At 38.8% G+C, this 18,865-nt stretch overlaps 1 protein-coding gene across 4 annotated transcripts in view; it reads right to left on the bottom strand.

Annotated features, from left to right (window-relative positions):
• The window catches only part of PTCH1 (patched 1), a 72,411-nt gene continuing 53,546 nt past the window's right edge, over positions 1-18,865 (bottom strand). For 3 of the 4 annotated variants that reach the window (XM_040541117.1, XM_040541116.1, XM_040541118.1), the window contains exons 17-24: positions 17,617-17,800; positions 15,838-16,118; positions 14,177-14,314; positions 11,236-11,378; positions 8,168-8,267; positions 6,530-6,784; positions 4,912-5,441; positions 1-3,246 (exon numbers count right to left, since the gene is read on the bottom strand). In XM_040541117.1, coding sequence (XP_040397051.1) covers positions 4,914-5,441; positions 6,530-6,784; positions 8,168-8,267; positions 11,236-11,378; positions 14,177-14,314; positions 15,838-16,118; positions 17,617-17,800 — 1,629 coding nt within the window. In that variant the 3' untranslated portion in view covers positions 1-3,246; positions 4,912-4,913. Of the gene's footprint in view, positions 3,247-4,911; positions 5,442-6,529; positions 6,785-8,167; positions 8,268-8,451; positions 8,469-11,235; positions 11,379-14,176; positions 14,315-15,837; positions 16,119-17,616; positions 17,801-18,865 lie in introns of those variants that run through there. The other variant, XR_005815251.1, reaches the window with a different exon arrangement.

Raw genomic sequence — 18,865 nt, forward strand, 5'->3', positions numbered from 1 at the left:
AGTTATAATATTTTTTTATTCATGTTAGAATTTCTATCAGTGTTTGAACATTAATATTTAGAGAGTTTGTAAAATTTCCATTCAAAGTTTAAAATGAGAACCACACTAGATCACAAATGGTAACTAAAACACAGTTCAGAATTGTATGAATATTCACACTCTCTTTCTCTCTTAACACTGTTAAACACTTTCTTTTCTGCCAGGGGGTTTACAAGGAAAAGTGTGCACCGTAATCACATCTCAGCAGTGTTCCAAAACATAATGGTATCATCATTACATATAACTCTTTAAAAATATACTTCTGTCAAAAGACTTGATGACTACTATGTACACTACAAAAATAAATTTTCATATAAATAAATTATATGGCATAATTTTATCTTTGTAACTGAAATGACACAAACCCACTCCTACCAAAACAGGCAGGCAATGAGACCCAGTTTGAATATTTTTTTCCTTTTAACTCCTTAATGCTAAAAGCTACAATGAGTCCTTAATGTAAATGTTATATACTCTTTCCTATTTAACATTAGTAAGCACTCTATACAAATAAAAATCCATTAAAAAGTAAAAACATAGCTGTAATAGTGTTTCCAATAGAAATAAAATCCCTGCATTTTGTTTGTTATAAACTGGCATGACAAATACTGTAAGAAAACATTCTTATGATACAAAAATATAAATATCACCCATGATTAAAAAAAAGTTTAAGACAAAGCCAAAACAGAACAAATGTTGCCAGCCACTGAGTTCAACCTTGGCCAATGTGACTACTGGAGGAGGCGGCGCACACCGTGCACGAAGCAGCAGACAGCTCACCCTGCGCACAAACGCACGGGGGGTGGGAGATGCTGAGGCTCTCGCCGCCACCTCGGAGGAAGAGGAGGGAGGGAGGAAGGCGAGGTGAGGTGGCCTGCTGCGGCCATGCCGGCGGCAGCGTCAGTGGGAGGGAGCCCTGCTGACCTCTGACACAGGAGCGCGCGCACTTGGCAGTTGAAGGTAGCTTCCAATTAGTATCATACAGTTTTGTTGCAGAGTTTTCATGATCTGAGGTCACTATGCTGCTAGTGCTAAACTGGGGCCCCTCGTCTTTTTGCCATTAAGAGTTTTCATGCTAAGACAGTGAACTGGACCAGTAGGCAGTTGCGACATTAACCCTTAGTGTACGTTGAAACAGTAGCTTATGTATCGCGGGAACAATACCAGGCTCTCACCTGCTCTTCGAGCGTTCACATTGGAGATCTGTAAACAAGTGCCTCATATCAAAGTGTTTTCAAGTGAGCAAAAAAAAGGCATGGAAATTTGTGCATTCTAGTTATCCCCATTTGCTGCGCTAGGAAGGTCTGTGGGCAAAGATAGACTCCCTGAAGCCACTGGAGAAATACCCTTTCCCATCAAAGAACCGGCCACTGCCCTTCAGGCATCGTACTTGAAGAAAAGCCTCACCAGTGCTGTATTTAGATACTGAATATTGGTTATGTTTACTTGGCTCCGAACACACATTTGCACTTCTACCTGCTCTAAAAAACAACTTGTAGAAGGGCAGAAAAAAATAATGGAGAAAGCGGAGGACAGAGATAATGAAAACTTTTCTTCTAGTATTTTAATCTAAGGTTCTCCATACTTAGGGTTTGTTTCCAACCAGAACACATATTGTTGTGTTTTGTTTTTTTTTTTTTCAGACCCTTCACCTGCAGCAATCCATCTTTAGTTAAAAAATAATAATACAAAAAGCTAAATTAGTTTTGCAAAGAGATCCCCATTTAGCTGTTTTAATTAAAAGTGCCAATGCAGCATGGGAAAATACAAACAACAGAGAAAAGAACACCCCAGGTCTTGTGTGTCATTAATTACAGTCCTGGACCCAATAGAAAGCCATTTATACTTAATAAGTGAAAACAGAAGTTTTATATATATATATATATATATATATATATTTATCCTTCCATTTGATTTTTATCACTTACTATTAACTTCTTTCCTGCCATGAAAATAAGGTGACAGAAGATACTGCTTTGAATGCTGTAAGGACAAAGCTGAGCTGTGGCTCACCATCAGACAACTCGATTATTCAGCTTCTAATGCCACTCATAGTTATTAACAGCATCAAAATACGGCATATGCTCATTGAATTTCTGTAACCACCAGCACCTCTCAATATCCAGCACCTTTGGAAGTGACAAAATAATATAGTTTTTGCACTTACCTGGCACCTTTTAAAAAAGTATCAAAGCACTTCACGAACAGTAATTAAGCCTCACAACTCTCTTGGAGGTAGGTAAGTATAATTATACCCATTTTACAGAACGAGAAACTGAGGCACAGGGCAGTTAAGTGACTTGACCAAAGTCACATGAACCAAGTCATTAATAGTGTGGGAAACAGAACCACAACACCAACACCCTGACTCCCTGTCTTCTCTTCTATTTTATCTTGGGCCTTTGTTGATGGCAGTCTATGGTACATGTTGGTAAACAACGCAGTTTTCAGTACTGCCTGCTAAGAGGGAAAAGCAGACTCACATCAGCATTAGTGGGTTTATAAGCCCACTAAAGGTTACCATACAGTATAAGAGGAACTACAGTACATCAGGAACACACATACACAGGCATGCATAATTCCAGATGCACACATGGATACACACAGCAAAACAAAACCTGCACATAGCTAAATCTATTTAAGCCTCCAAGATTAACGTGCTTTTCTTCATATCTGCTTATTTTAAAGAATTATCACGCATAGCGTGTTTGAAAGTTAACAGTAACATTTCATACTACCACAGGGTTGTGATATGCAAACTTAAAATATTTTAAACAGACATGTACCTTTACAAAAAAATCCTATTACATAAGCAATATTTGCATAGAATTATACAAGTAAATTATACAATATTTAAGCAGCAGCAACTTATGCTGAAATTTAGAACTAGATTAAGCTTAGTTGTGGCACAGAGATCAATGTACAATAAGTACAGAGCACAAACAAAAATGTCCCCACTCTATTGTCTGAAGGCAAATGACTCCAGATTATACTACTTTACATTGATTTTTTGTATATTACATATGTGTACATCTTTTAAATACTTAAAGAAATATTTAACAAAATAATACAATAGGTTACAGTAACAGTGAACTGTTGTCCTGATGCAGCATGTCCTTTTCCATAACTTCAAGCAGTTCTTCTCTTCAAGCAGTTCTGGAAATACAGTTTTCCATCTTTGGCCTCTTCTTTGCTTCAGTTATCACCCTTTAAAAATAAAGAGGGGGAAAAAAAACAACAAACCAACAAATAAACATTCATTACCGTTGAAGAAAAACAAGCAAATCAAGCTAATCTAAAACTCATTTCATGATTCTTATGGTTACAGTTAGCAGTCAGGAAACGTGGGCTCTTCTTTCATTTTAGTCATGAACTTCCTGGTAAAAAGATACTGACACCAATTAAATAAAATGTAGATGCTTTCATTTCAGAGTGTACAGCTTTAGATACCTGCCACAAATTTAGTCAAAACCAATGGATGCTTCAGGGAGTAATAAACTGTATTGGATACTGGGCACAGTTAAGACTCTTGCATTAGCTTGCAGTTAAACCTGGAAAAGCCGAGCCCAAGTATTTCCTCATTCAATAGTATTACTTGCAGTATTTCTAGACTGTGAGGCTAAAGGCATTCAGGGCTATTCGAACTTTGAGATGCTTGGAGAGAAATTTTGTAAATCAGAAAGCAATTTTATCATGAGCCATCAAAAATTTTCCATCAAAACTCTCTACTTATGTGTGTGCACACAGAATACTTCTACAGCCAAAATAAAATGGCTTGCTCTGATCACACTAGTGTCTGTCCCTGAAAGCTCTGAAAAGAAAAGTGAGACAAAAAGAATCCACAGCTAACAATTTAACACTTCCTCTTCTCCCCAGTAGAGGAAGATTGAGTTAAAATACCGAGACATAGTTTTGAAGCCACAACTGAGTTTTTAAGTAGAAAAAGTTTTCTACTTAAAAAGTAGAAAGAGTTTTTCGGTAAAAAACGCAATTGCTTTCTCCTCTTTGAAGCAGCACTCCCTGTGAGATTAGCGTAACATTTTCAAGAAAAAAAACAGCATTTTTCTTCCTTAAACATCTGCTAAAACATCTCGTCTGTTCTAAACAGCACTATTTCCTGCAACTTTCTCTTGCTAGCTTTAGGGGGACAATGATATAAGTCTCAAGTAACACAAACTCCTGGGTGAATAAGGGGAATACTGTTTCATGGGAACACATTAAATGCCCTTGAAGGTCAGCTGTGAGCTACACAGATCTGTGACAGCCACTGCAGCTACCCTGGCAAGAGGGAGAGCTTGGCCAGGGGACACCTCCAGGCTGTGAACGGGCAGGGCAGGTCCCTGAGCAGAGTGAAGGGGACACCCCACAGCTCAGCAGTGCACTAGCCAAGGTCAGGCCTTTCTGCCTCCCTCGTTCAGCTCATCTCCCATCTCTCTTAAAGTAGATAGCAGTTTTACACTCTCCCAGACAATGTCATTCAGTATTATGTTTTTAAAAGGCAGAAGATTCAGTAATCAAAAGACAGGATCTGTCAAGAGTAAACGTAATCACACAGCTCTGAACATAACACAACGTATCTGCTTCATTTTCCTCATCTGGTAAACCGGGACTGTACTATGTACTTACCCACTTTGCAAGGTGCTTGGAAATAACTCATGTCTGGACACCCTATAACTTCTTAGTACTGTAAAGTGCTATCTCATCCAGCGTAAAATGTACTATCTTCACAGTCAGCAGATTTATGATGAACAGGAATCAAGAAGTACACCTACCTGAGGGTAAGGTACTTCAGAGAAATTTTATCTTTCCCCTTTCTTCTGCACACCATTGCCCAACACAGGCAAAGCTCACAGCTACAACAGACAGACCCACCTTTACACTGAGCTTTTGCCAGCTGTCCTTTCCTCACATTCAACATCTTGAAGCTCTATAACTTCTACTTTAGAATTTCTTCTTTCACACCGCACATTAAAAGGCACATGGGGGTCCTCGAACATCCCATGGTCAGCTTCATGGTACCCCTCGTAGGATGGAAAGCTTCCTCCCCGAGAGCTGTGGCTGTGCACAGCAGGGTGGACAGCGACAGTCACTGAAGCTGAGGCAGTCACAGTAGTGATAGGCTGGCAGTACGCTGGTCCCGAGGTGCCCATGGCACCGAACGCTGGGCTTCTCATGTTATGAGAACGAGCCCGGTGGCCCAAGCGATCCCTATTGCTGGGTCCTGAATGCCCTTCAGTAGAAATTTCAAAAGCGTCCCTGCGAGGACGGTAAGGAGGTGGTCGCAGCCCTTCCCTCACTTCCCGTTTGGGTTGTCTGCCCTGACGCCACGCCTGCTGTGTGCCGGCCTCTGGATTCGATTGTAATCTGGGACTTGACTGGTGCCTCGTCTCTGGCTGAACCACCTGGAAGATAGATGCACAGTCAGGCCTCTGAAAAAGCAAGGAAAACAAATGCCATGCTCTCTTACGTCTTACGCTAGGAAGACTTATAAGACTGCTGTCCTGGCTCTACAAAGGTCATGTTCTGGAGCCTTGTAACTGTTGATTTTTCCAAACAGTTTTTGTCTGAAGTTATTAAAAACTGGAAAGTATAACACCACAAAAACACAGGACTACAGCTGAAAATATTATTATAGGCTTCCTACATACTGGTCCATGTTTTCAAAAGGATGGATAAGAAGCACTTCATCTGAACTGATTCAGCAAACAGAATTGCAGGCATTTGGAAAAGGCTCTGTTCCGTGCAGGGTACACACACAGGATGTTAGCAGGGTAGTTTGTATAGACTGTAGGAATCTGTTTTCTGATTTCTGTAAAAAGCGTGAAGCACAGCAGCCACATCAGTCAATAAACCGTGACCAACTTCAAATGTGGCTCTGCTTGTACCTATTTCTAGGCCTCTGCTGAACAAAAACAGATCCACATTGCAGCTCAGCATGCAGCATCAGCAGGGGTAGGAGACAAGAGCTTTTTCACTTTCCTTTGAAATTGCAGTTATGCCAACCCAGTAGCAAGATGCAACAGGCCTGAGATTTGGTACAACCCTGAAACTGCTTTTTTCTAGGCTGTATTAGTTTTTCTTTCCAAAGTTTGCTGTCAGAGAGAGGTATATGAGATGGTGATCCACGAGGAGCTGCACGGAAGAGGTTTGGATCTCTTTATCTCTCCCGACTCTAAGAGGTCATCTAGAACAGTCATCAAACAGACTGAGAGCTCTCTCTTGTGATTGGTGCCAATATGATGTAACAACAATTACACATCCCGGAGACCTCAGCTCTGGTACCATCACCTTATACCCAACGTGATTCTAAAGTGAGGATAAGAAAAGCCTTCACTCCCTCTTTGTAAGTACTCTAAGTTTTGGCACAAAGTCACGAAGCATTATCAGCCAGAAACATGAAAAAATCTTCCACAAAAAAATAAATACATTTAAATAAAAATCCCCAGACACTCTTCTTGCCCATCCAGCAGCCAATATTTGAGATACTTACAGTGGATCTCGCAAAGACAGGATTCTCAGTGGCTTCCACTACTACTTGATGGACCGGTGCCCCGGGACCTTGGGTAGCCTCATAATGATGGAGCTCTTCACTGATGCCTGACACCGTGGTTTGAGAGCTGTACTCTGAGTCAGAGGAATCTGATCCATTATTTGTGTGCCCAGGTGGCAGAGCAAACCTCACGATGCTGGGGGGTGGCTCAGGAGATGGTGTGGGTAATCTGTTTCGCCCGTTGGCTGGTGAAACCTGGTGATGACAATGCTAATTATAATTACAAGCATTCAAAAACATATGACTAGCATTATCCTTTTAATTGTGATTGCTTGATGCAAATGTTCTTCTGACAAATACACCTTTCAATGCTGTGAGAACCCTAGCACCAGTTTTCTGATGAACATTCGTACTAATCTGAAAAACATGCATGAAAGTGAGACACGATCTCCACCTGCAGATACGTATATGAACAGGATGACTGAGGTTCTTCTAGGTACTGCTGTTTCAGCAAGTGCATGTATGTGTACATGCACGTGCTCTTGCACTTATAAATACAGAAGTCACCTGTGGGCTTCCCTCCCCCTGCAGCATACACTAACAGTGGCTTTATAAATCGCCTCAAACATGTGTGTATAGTATGGTTCAGTGACTATTTGCAAAAAGAGACAGGTACACACTTAATAGAACGTAGTGGTAATAACATGTACATACATATTGTTTGAATAAGGGACAGGCTATGCATACTATTGTGAAGGTAAGAGATGTCACACTTGTCAAAAATGTTTTACTAATTCAAAAAAAAAAATACATCTCACATTACTAATGCTACATACATACCTTGTGTTCTACTTTTATACACACACATATACAGCCAAATGAAGCGTGGCATACTTATTCTGCTAATGCATAATAAAGATTACCCTATGTAACCCAGTAATTGTGTTAACGAGACTGTAGGTAATGAACAATCAAATACAAATTTGATAGCTATGAATCCTTTTTTTTGCTGGACTTGGGCTTCATACTGTAAAGTCATCGACATTTAAGTGAAGCCTTCCATCCATCAAGAACCTTGCTCGAGCCAAGAGCATTATGCAGGGAGGGGCAATTGGACGGGGGGACCTTTTGGCAGACTTCTGGTCATGGTTATAAAGGTGTGGTCTATGGACCACCACTGGTGTATGTTGGCCCACACAGGCCTTCCTGGTGGTCTGCTCAGTTAAATATTTTGAGGAAAGCAACAGAGGCAGTGAGGTAGGAAAGGAGAAGGTATGTGTACAAAAGGAAATGTCCTTTGTGAAATATTGAGGAAAAGCCTGATTTTACAGGCTAGTTTGTATATCACGTTATGCTTTTAGAAGTGTACTTAAACCTACATTTGTATCTAGTTTGCTGACAACCATCTAAAACAATACTTATTAAAAAACATACTTTAAAAATATAAGAATATTAAATAAATAAGAAATAGCAAATTTAATACAGATTTAAAATAAAACTAGAGCAAGAAACTTTTACATTTAAAAATCCAAGAAAATTTTAAAAATAAAGAGTTTCTAGAAAAGGGGAGTAGTCCTGGGAGGTGGGGTTGCAAAGAAAATGTTATTATTTCTTCTGTTCTCTGTGAGTTTTACTGACCTCAGGGTACGGTCCAAAGAATGAAAGAAGAACAGGAAGCAGCACCAATCCATTGAGAACTCCCAGAATGGTTAAGATTGCCAAAACAGCAAAGAAATACCTGAAGTGAGGTTTCAGGGATTGGGGGGAAAAGAAAGGAGCCACAAATATTGTTAGTAATAAGGGATTACAAACTACTCTTAAATATATTAAAATAATACATTTATAAAATTAAGCCTCAAGTATTACTAATATTGTACTAAATAATTGTATCACTTTCTATATAGAGATATAGAGTTTTTTACCTTTTGTATTAGAGAAGCTACATTCCACAACCAAAAGTGTTAGTTCATAAAGGAAAGAAAAAAAAATTACATTTGTTAATTTCCCAGAATCTGGAAGCATGCAATGTTATTTATGAATGTGTTACACAAACACAAAAATATGGAATGTGCAGTGAATAGCTGAATGGACTGAAAGCACAAATACAATGAAAAGGGGCCCCCATTAGTGAAAACCCAGCAGAAGCAAACAAATGAAGTGAAGGGTGTAGAATTTAAACAATTTAGCCTAGAAGGAAAAGAAGCCCTCTTCTCGCAGCAGCTAATCCACTGTGAAATGCTTCTGCATCTTACAGCAGAATCTCTAATTAAATCTCTAGTGTATCAGGTAAGGCTTTCCCTTGCTGTTCATTAATCACAACTTTCCGCCTAGAATTCTGTGAGTTCCAGTTTTACCAAATAGCTCAAATTGCAACCTTTTTACAACACAGGAACCCGCTTTCTGCAAAGAAAATGCTGCCCATTCTATAGCGAGCTTCAGCATTGTACTGAGTAAGAGCACTCCACAATGGCAGAGCTGCATTGCAGGCTAATCTTTTGTTGAACAATTTAGCATCTCTGAATACTCTTGTTTTGCGTCAGCCAATTCAAACATAAAGGCTGAAGTACTATGGAAGAAGAGGAAAGTGCACAAGTGGTTGTCCTTTCCCACCATTGAGGGCTAAGGTCTGGGATCCTTCATGAATACCAAGGTAAACCTGTCAGTAAAAGGAAAGCCTTGCTAGTTGGTATTCGGCACAGCTGGGGCTCAGACTAAACTTAAGGCTGTGTTGTAACTAATGATTTCAAGGACTCGGTCTTGGTAAATTCCTGGAGGAGAAGGGGTAGGAGAAGAACTGAGGGCAAGTTTGCTACTAATGGGTCTGCTGATTACATTGTCTAGCTGGCAACAAACTTTACTGCCTCTGTCTTTCCACATTTGATCAAATATATCAGACTCCTGTAAAACTACAAATATCCTACTATTATAAACATTTTGGAATTTCTGATCTGCATTAGCAAAAATCAGCAAACCAATCTACTCTACTAACATAAACCACCAGAACTTTATACTGGGACAGAAATCAACAACAGGCATTAAAAACATTTGCATCTCATCCATCTAACACTAGGATAAACAGCAGGATTTTAGCTCTGACCACTTGGTGTATACAATGTCTGTTAATTTACTTAATCTTCCACATTGTTGGACTAATCTATCCCCTTCCGGAAGTTTGGGATCTTCTTCACCCACTATAACAATACTTGGGCTCTGATAGTTTATTTTACTGTATTTTTTTTAAACAGGGCAAACTAAAGTCAGATTGTGCTAGAAAATGAGAAACTGATGGCCCAAAAAAGTAAAATAATGTAAGTTGAAAAGTTGAAAGGCACATTTTATATACTAAGAGAATATCCAATCCAAATTTGGCATGAAGGGCTGCTACAATCATCCTTTTGCAATGACACAAAAATATTCTTGCCAAAATCTGGTCTGTTAAGTAGGAAAGTAAAACACCAAATGTACCCCTGTAAATTTAGGTTAAATCTGTAAGTAACCTATATGTCAAACACCTCCATCTCTTACAAGATCAGCTCCTAAAAGAATAATTCTAACTTATTTGTTCAACGCCAATAAAATAAAAAATTCTGACCTCAAAAAATGCCCATTATACTTCAGGAGATGCGGTATCTCTATGACAATAATCCCCATGCAGGTTTCATGAGGTCCAACTACAAACCTCCTGTCACCTTGCTTTCTTCAGATCTCTTATAAAAAAAAATCTTAATGAGATTTAGCAGCCATTCTCTCAGTTCTTGCTTCTGATGTTTTGTTGCTGTTGTCAAGTGGATGTCAGCAAAGTCTGGTCATCTATCCAGCTTATGTCTACCTAAGTAGTTAAGTCATCTTTAAGACAACTTGTATTTGGCCCGGTTCTACCTCAGTTCTGTTTTAGGTCTTAAAATATTTTTTTTCACGCTGTAGTTTGCCACAAAGAACCTGTGTTACTTCTAAGATTAGCCATTTTGCAGAGTTCCACAGGTTGTTTGGAATAGAATAGGATCTGTTTCACTGCACTTCTCAAATTCCCCTCAAAAGAAAAACTTGCTCTCCTCTCATACTCGACGAATTCACATTCTTAATTAAATCCACAAGAAACAGTCTGCCTGTAGTTCTAAACAGAAGGGCCTTCAGGCTTTGCTTTGCAAAATTTTAATATGAAGTTCTGTGTTCATACTTATGGTTCCCTAGCTCCCAACCAGAGCTTTCTTTCTCTCCGCTTTCGGCACTGCTGTAAGCCTCGTATAACGACAGACGGAGAAGGCCCAGAGAGCGACGCTTGCAGCACAGTTGCAGCACGTTTGTAGGTTCATGTGTCCTTTCAACACAATTTTTTGTGCATACAAGAAGTCTGGAGGATCTAAAGGTTAAAGGTCAAACCCAGCTAATACCAGACAATACTCGCTATTTTGAACTGATTCAAATCCAGAATTAGCCAACTTTGCTAAAGAGGGCCATTTTTGTTTCCTTCCATGCTGGGAGTCAGATTTTCCTGGAACAGATTTTAATACCAGCAATGGAAACACTACTATGTCTAGCATGCAACAAGGAGTTAATAAAACAGAAGGAAAGCAGGACCATGATGTAAGCATGCTTGACACACCATGCATAGTAATAAAATGACAGACACACTGAAATGACTAAATATTAAAAGCATACTTATTTTTATTTTTAAAATAAAGTCAAGACACACGCAAATGCTTTACCTGACAATAAAATCAAACTCTGATCCTGCAAGCATTAACACTCCAAGCAGTGTGGACACAGCTCCATCCAGCACTGGTGCAAACATGTGTTCCAGGGCAAGGACAGCCCTATGGTTCTTGTCTCCTATGGCAGTTAAGAATGCCTGTAAAACAATGAAATTCATTTCATTACACAGATACATACAACCTGTCAAACAGTCTCTCTCATAGCATGCACAGTTTTTTTGCCAGTTAATTACTTCAGTCTACAGTTTATGAAAATATCTCTGTAGCTGGCTAACCTTCAAGACAAGGTCTGAATCTGCAGTCATAGCACATAGCTGCTGCTGAAGTCACACGACCAGAGTAAGCACTGATTAAAGAATCAGAGCCCTAGCAATAATTTTTGGAAACAAAGCCTGCTTGCACCAGTAGACTTTTCATGTTGCCAGCTTTGCTTATTTCCACCTGGAAAGAATTAATTTCATGGTGAGAGCACTTCAGGTGTAAAAATTATAGAGCTACTCTTCAAACTCTCAAGGGGGCATGGCTTCCACTACTATCATGGGAAGTTTGCTGTAAAAACAGCCAACACTGACTGAGGTTTTCCTACACCAAGCTAGGACCAGTAGCCTTTGTTCAGATACCCCTACCCATGGTAACATTTATCAGTGAATCAGGTCTTTCTGTCATATGCAAAGAAGTGTCCATTGGTACAGTGCATTTCTTCTTCACAGGTCTGAGGATTCAGACATCATAGGAAGGAAGTGCCCAACAGATTGAGAGTTGCCAGCGTATTCAATGGGATTGGCATAAAGTAACACTAGACTATGTGCTGTTTTAACACTTCTATTTCACTCAAAAATAATGTTTCTTGCAACATTTACTACTTCAAAGCTAGCAACCTTATACATAAAATTGCCTTAGGAATAATAGGGAACAGAGTAGTGCATAAGCAACAATATAACTCATAAAACGTCCACCTTTCTCCCTAAGTCTCCTTAGTGAACAAGCTGCATCAAGAACACTCAAATGGTGTTTCTTATGAATTGGTCTTCTCATTGTATAGTGTAGCAGTTTAAGAAAACAGCAATCTGTTTGATATTCTCCCTGTGATTTATAAGGTCTCTCTCCTAGGTGAAATCTCTTGCATCTACTAACATATGCGCTCAAGAAGCTACCTTCCTCATGGTCCTGGTATTTAAGTATCTCTTCTCTGGCAGCTTATTTTCACTTACCTAACAAAATTTGTCTGAAATTAATCAACATATTAAAAAGTTACTTGGTGGGACAAACAGACCAAAAACATGTGGAGTGAGGTTCCCAACCCTCATTTCTGTAGGAAGCCCAAACATGTAATATTAATCTTTACAATTGGACTAACAATGGTATATGGAAAACTAATGTGTCCAGGACATTTTACATTCCCATATACTCAAATAGATAAAGAATCCCCCTCAGGGTAAAGGCAGCTGTCAATGAGATGACTCTTGTGAATGGCAGCTATGGGAGCTGTGGGATTTGATCCACAAACATATTAAAACATTATCTAAACTACATATGTGTATGTGTGATTTTAAAGGATGCATAATACAAGAGTCTACTATTGACTCAGAATTTATTTGCAGGAATGAAAAAAATATGAAAAAAATGAAGTGACAATTCACAGGTGACAGCAGAGAACTGAGCCACAAGTAGACTGTTAATTACTCTTCAACAAGTTCAATCCAAGGTCTGTACCAACAGTGCCTTTTTTTTAATGCAAGACTGGTGTATATTCATTAAGTCCTATGAATATACTGCTTACCATCATCTGAGGTCTACTAAGCATTTATGTCAAAGACTGTGTTGGAAAGATTTTGACACCAGACTCAATGTGAAAAAACACAATTTTAAATTCACTTGGCACTCTAGCTTCAGCCACAGGTGATTTTTACTTACATATAAACATTACTATAAATTAAATTGGTTTATTTCCATTTAGAAACAAACAAGTGTTTTGTACTTCTGTATTCCAATTTTCCTGTTTTAAAATGTCACTTCTATGAAACTGTGATTGCTTTCTTCCTCTTGTGCAGCTGGTTTCTAAAACTTCCCAACGTATCAAGTGCTCGCAAACATGTTTACCTCCAAAAGTCTAACTATCCATAGCGTAAGGGGAAAAAAAGCATCACCACTTCAGGGATCCGGTTGCTTCTATTTAACCTCCTTCCCCCACAACTTTTCTTAAAATTATTTTTATCATCCTGCCACTACTTGTGCCCCAATTTTGTATACACATCTCCAGTGTGCTAAGATCCCCTTCAGTTCTCATCTCCTTTTGCTGAGTGTGCAAAGTGTTGGAAAGTTCAGCACTGACACTATCAAGTGTGAACACAGAAAAATAGCCCTTTAATCTCTTCTTTATCATTAAATAAAGCAAGATGAGTTTTTACAGATCTTGATCACCCAAAACTGCCCCCTTGCAAGAGCTCTGTCATTTTGCCTCATTTGTGTACATCAGGTTGACTAAGCTGGGTGAATAGGTGCACTCTAGATTTGGACACTTAACTTTGCAAATGTTGAAAATGTTTATATAAAATGCATTTCTTTTTTCCTCTGCTCCTCCTCATCACATTGGAAAACTATTTTTCAACGTATTTCATATTTGTGCCCAACTGTTGATGGGTTCTGAAAAGAAGGTGCAGATTTTTCAAGTGGAATATGAACCTGAATCCATTCAAATTTTAGTGGCTTGGAGACATTAAATGACAATCTGATTTTGAAAATCTCCTTTCAAAGGCTGCTATTCCACCAGACACAGAATGTACACACAAGAATAGTTTCTCAGCACTGAGGCAACAACAGCCACACTGCAGACAATGACCAGGAAAGTCTTATAGCGACTATAAGGATTTGTGATCTGAACATAGCCATGACGTTATTTTAAAATACTTTGAAAATGCTTCCTAGTTTTACATACCAAAGCAACATGAACAGTGAATTCCACACCAATCCCAACAGAAGCAATCAGGATAACCACAGGCACTGCACTCAGTTTTATTCCTATTAGACCCATCATGCCGAACAGCTCCACAGTCATCAGAGCCAGCACCACCACCTAGATGATTTCAAAGAGCTGTTAGTAACTTCCCATACTCTAGACAAATGAAGAGAAAGATATTTCAGAACAACATGGTGACTATAAAAGCAGTCCTCTATTGCCAAAGACAAACTAGTTTTCCTTGTTTCATTGTGCTCAATGGCAATGACTTGCTAAAGAGCTGGTTTAAATTATACTCCTAAGAATCAGTTACCAGAGCGAGCATCAATTTTCTGTTGGCTACAATATTATAGGTGATCTGAAAAATAATTTATTCTTCTTAATGATGGTTACCCACCAAAACCTACATTCTCTTTTTCACCTGATTCTCTGACTATCTTTCCAGAAAAAGTAACTTTCAACTACCTTTACTGGAATTCTTTTTGTAGAACTGTGTATGTAAGTGAGGATGACTCTTGAGGAGGTTTAAAGCCCACAAGAAAGTGAATGCTGTAATCAGCTGATGAGTATCATGTTACAGAGGGGCTTTGAGCTTTTAAGATACTTGGAGGGATTGACATGAACAAAGTGAACAGTTAAATCTAAGGGAAAGCTTTATTTTTCTTTCATCTACCTTGTAAAAAAAATGAGGAAAAGGGAGGGGAGGAAATCTGTAGAATCAACTTTAAAGTTTCTAAAACTAAGCAAGAAAAAAAGATTGACATACTTATACAAGCAGTGGTAGACTCTGAAAATAAACCCCTTTTCTAAAGGAAAAAAAGTATGCACTACAATAAATGATTTTATAAGTTAATGAATCAAGAATAATAACATAAATTGCTTGATTAAGTGCTATGAAAAATATTCTAGACTAAACATTTACCTTTTAACATACCTGTCGTATAAACGTACATTACAAAAACTAGTAACCATTTTATGCTTTTCTACTTCTGGCGTTTTATAAACCATACGACAGTTTATGGAATTTAAACATAGGAACCTCATCATTCAATTTAACTTGAATGTTTACTGTGAGACTTATGGTGCCTTGCAGAAAGCATGGAGGAGTATTCTCTTCAGTTTAGAATTTTATGACTCTTTCTCATCAATAGCCCAGTTACACTCCTTCCACAGTGTGTACTGTACAACCTAACCATTTCAGTTTTTCCAGAAAGACTGCATTCAGAAATTAGTAGGAAAATTTACAGGCAAGCTAGTCACAAGCAACTGCCTTGAGAACTAACATTGTTTGATAGAAGAGGAGAAGGAATAAATAATTACAAGCAACTTTAACAAAACTCTTAATTTTCCTCTGTGTCTTTATCTCCCATGTTAGTATGCATCTAAGCAAGGGCAAAAGTTTATGTGCCTTTATAAGAAACTTTTAAAGCTGCAAAAAAAGAGGTGGCCAAAGGATTAAGGTTATTGAGGTTTGTACCTTTAGCGTGAACCCTACCCCCTCAAGTTGAATAAATATATAATGAATGATGCAATATACATACTCCACCAGAGGCCCAGACATAAACAAAACCTTCCCGACTACAGCAAGAGCTATGCTGAAAGGAATTTGACTTCAACAAAGACCCTTATAATAAACTTACAATGATCCCAGCCGTCCAGGGGTTTAGGAGGAAGAGGGCACACACCAGAAACGTGCAAGCCAAAACCACACTAATGGATAAGAGGAGCCAGTGACGAAGCCCAATGTACTGCTCCCAGAATAGAAACGGGTAACCATTTGGGTAGCTGGCGATCCCCAGACTGGTGTAGTTACTACAGATAGCTCTCACTTTCTCGATAGCTTCCACAAAGTCAGAAGTTTCACGCAATCCATTGAGGTAGAAAGGAAACTGAGCGTATTCTATGGGCTCAGCCGCTGGAACTGAGAAAAGGATAGCAATGTTTAAATGCATGTTTGGGAAGAAGATACACAGAGAGCATGATTAACAAAACACTTCAATCTCCATAGCAAAATGTTTAAAGGTGTTGAATTTAAATTTTACATCTTTGGAGCAAGCAACATTTTAAAAACTCTAAATACAGGAGATGACTATACTTTACATTGCAATACAAGGGGATGAAACCAGTCTATATTAAGTTCCCAAACAATTTTATATAATTTAAGAGCAATGTGTTTCAGCTTCATCAGTTATATAGTGCTTTTTACTGAACAGATTGCCAAAAGTCCCTATCTGCAACAGAAAATTGAAGATCACATCATGTTAAATATTTTATCCAGATGTTTTATGCAAGTGCAGTTCCTTTGAAATTAAAGGTCATTTCCCTGAGACTGATTGAGGTCCACTGACAAAAAAAAAAAAAAAAAAAGAGGAAAGTGATATTCAGTCAGGTTGGTTGGCTTTTAAGATTTCCATTGAATACTTTGAAATTCAGATTCAGAAATCCATGTTTTGTTACTGATGCAAATGACTGAAAAAAGCACTGATATAAAAGTAATGGTTTAGTGAGGAAATACATAACCTTTTATCCTTTAATAATTTGACAAACCAAAGCTCTCCATGCTTCTTTTTAAGCTCAGTGCTAAGTCTACTGTACCACAAGAAAAAAAAAAAAAAAAAAGCTTCCACAACAAGCATTTCGTTACTGCCGTTGTGTGTTCCAGACCCTGCAGGGTCATTCAGTTGACTTGCTAAACATGATTTGCCCTATTATAATCTCAACTATAAATTTTCATTAAGACAAGACTTGGCTGACTGCCACAAAGCTCTAGGGTTCAGATCCACTGAAGCACAGCTAGCTTGTTACCCAATCACATTTCCAAGTGCACCAGGCCTCCCCCACATGCCCTCTCCGCTTCTCCACCGGTGTCCAACTAGCAATCTTCCCAATAAATTCAAAGCTGAAGCAAAGCAATGCAAACTAGCATTACTACTCAGGAAAAAACAAACAGCATGGAATAGGACTGCCCCCCTACCTAAGCAGCTCTTGTACCATACCAGTGTTGGTAGCTTAGACATATGAGCTAACTTGATAAAAATCCCTTGGGTATTAAGAATTGAGGACAAGCATGATATAACCTGAGTGATAATACTTTGGAGTGACACAAGCAGCAATTTCAAGCAATCTCCAGGTTTCTCTCACAAAACTATCATACAGCATTAAAAAGCAATTCTTATTACCAGTTTTTAGAGCTTTAAGCTGTTATAAAACTCATTTTTCAACATGATAAAATCCTGCAGTGGCATCACATTTGCAATGGTACATTTGTCTCTTGAGGCTACAGAGTAACACAATATATTGTTCTGTTTATGCTTCTGAGCCCTGTACAGCATCAACCAACTAGAGAGTTACTGGTCCTTGAAGGAAGGAGTGGGGGCACTTATATAAACTGTAAGACATTAAGATGAAATGTTACTTACTTCTCAGCCTTGTTTCTGGCATATAGTCTGCTTTGTCATGGACCCATTCTGGGCGGTGAGGCCGGATGTTGGCTTGAGAGGCAGCATAGGCCACAGGGTCATTGCTAACCCAGGCTGTCAGGTAGATGTAGAAAGCATTTGGGTTAATGATTCCATCTGCATCCACCAGACGCTGTTTAGTCAACTGCAAAATGGAAAAATTAGAAGCCTTTCAAAATGAGCTTTGTTTCTGGGGCTCTTGCTGTAAAACTTTCAACGAAAAGACACATATATAGGAGGGGAAAAACAAAGAGTATAAGCTTTCAGTTGAAGTGACTTATCACTGAACTGTTGTTGGGCAATATAGAAGAAACCTAAAAAAGAACTAGTGACAGTAGAAAGTGGTTATTTATAAATTAATACTCAGATAGTATTTACTATAACCACTAAATCAGCAGCCGGTTCCAGAATAGACTGAACCAATTAAACCTGAATTCTAAAAGCCTGCAGCCAAGAGTGAAAAACAACCAAGTTGGAGAAACATATTTAAAGAAAGGGAAAGAAAATCTGGCAAGAGTCCCTATACACGTCTGTGTGCAGTTAACCTCTGTTGTTAACACTGAAGGAAATGCCACCCAGTAAATGGAGGAGAGCTATAAAAATAAAACAACATCTGTATAAATTTTGCTAACACTTGCCTCCTATGACCTATGTATTCAGAAAATGCCCAGCATCAAGAAAGCAGACGAGTGCCCTATGCTATTTGGGTCACCGTGGGCAACTGTATCTGTGGGGTAAACAGCAGTGGTACTCTTCTAGGGTTCTGAAGCTAAATACTGCACAGCTAGGGCTCTGACAGAGGACTCTGTGGATGAAAAGTATTGCTTTTTTGTTTTGTTTTGTTTATTTAAAATTCTGGCTGGGCTCCAGTTTCAGGTCTTTTTAATGAAATGAAAAACAACAGTGACAGCCGTTAAAAAAAAGCTGGATTCCAAAGATCTGGATTCAATTAATCCACAGGATATGCAACAACTGTATGTCTTCAAGCTGTCTTTGGAACTGCATAGTACAGGGCTCAGCCCCTGTGGGTGCACCACACTTTTCTCCCTCCCAGGCACAGGAAATTATATCAGCAGCTGTAGTCCAATCACATTTGTTCCACCACGTACCTGGTACACACTGCTAAACAAAACCTCACTAAAGGTTCTCTCTTCAACCCCCTTTCTTTCCTTAATTCATAGCTGAAGCTTCATTCAGACCTGACAGCATG

The sequence above is a fragment of the Cygnus olor genome, chromosome Z (assembly GCF_009769625.2).
Source record: "Cygnus olor isolate bCygOlo1 chromosome Z, bCygOlo1.pri.v2, whole genome shotgun sequence".
Lineage (NCBI taxonomy): Eukaryota > Metazoa > Chordata > Aves > Anseriformes > Anatidae > Cygnus > Cygnus olor.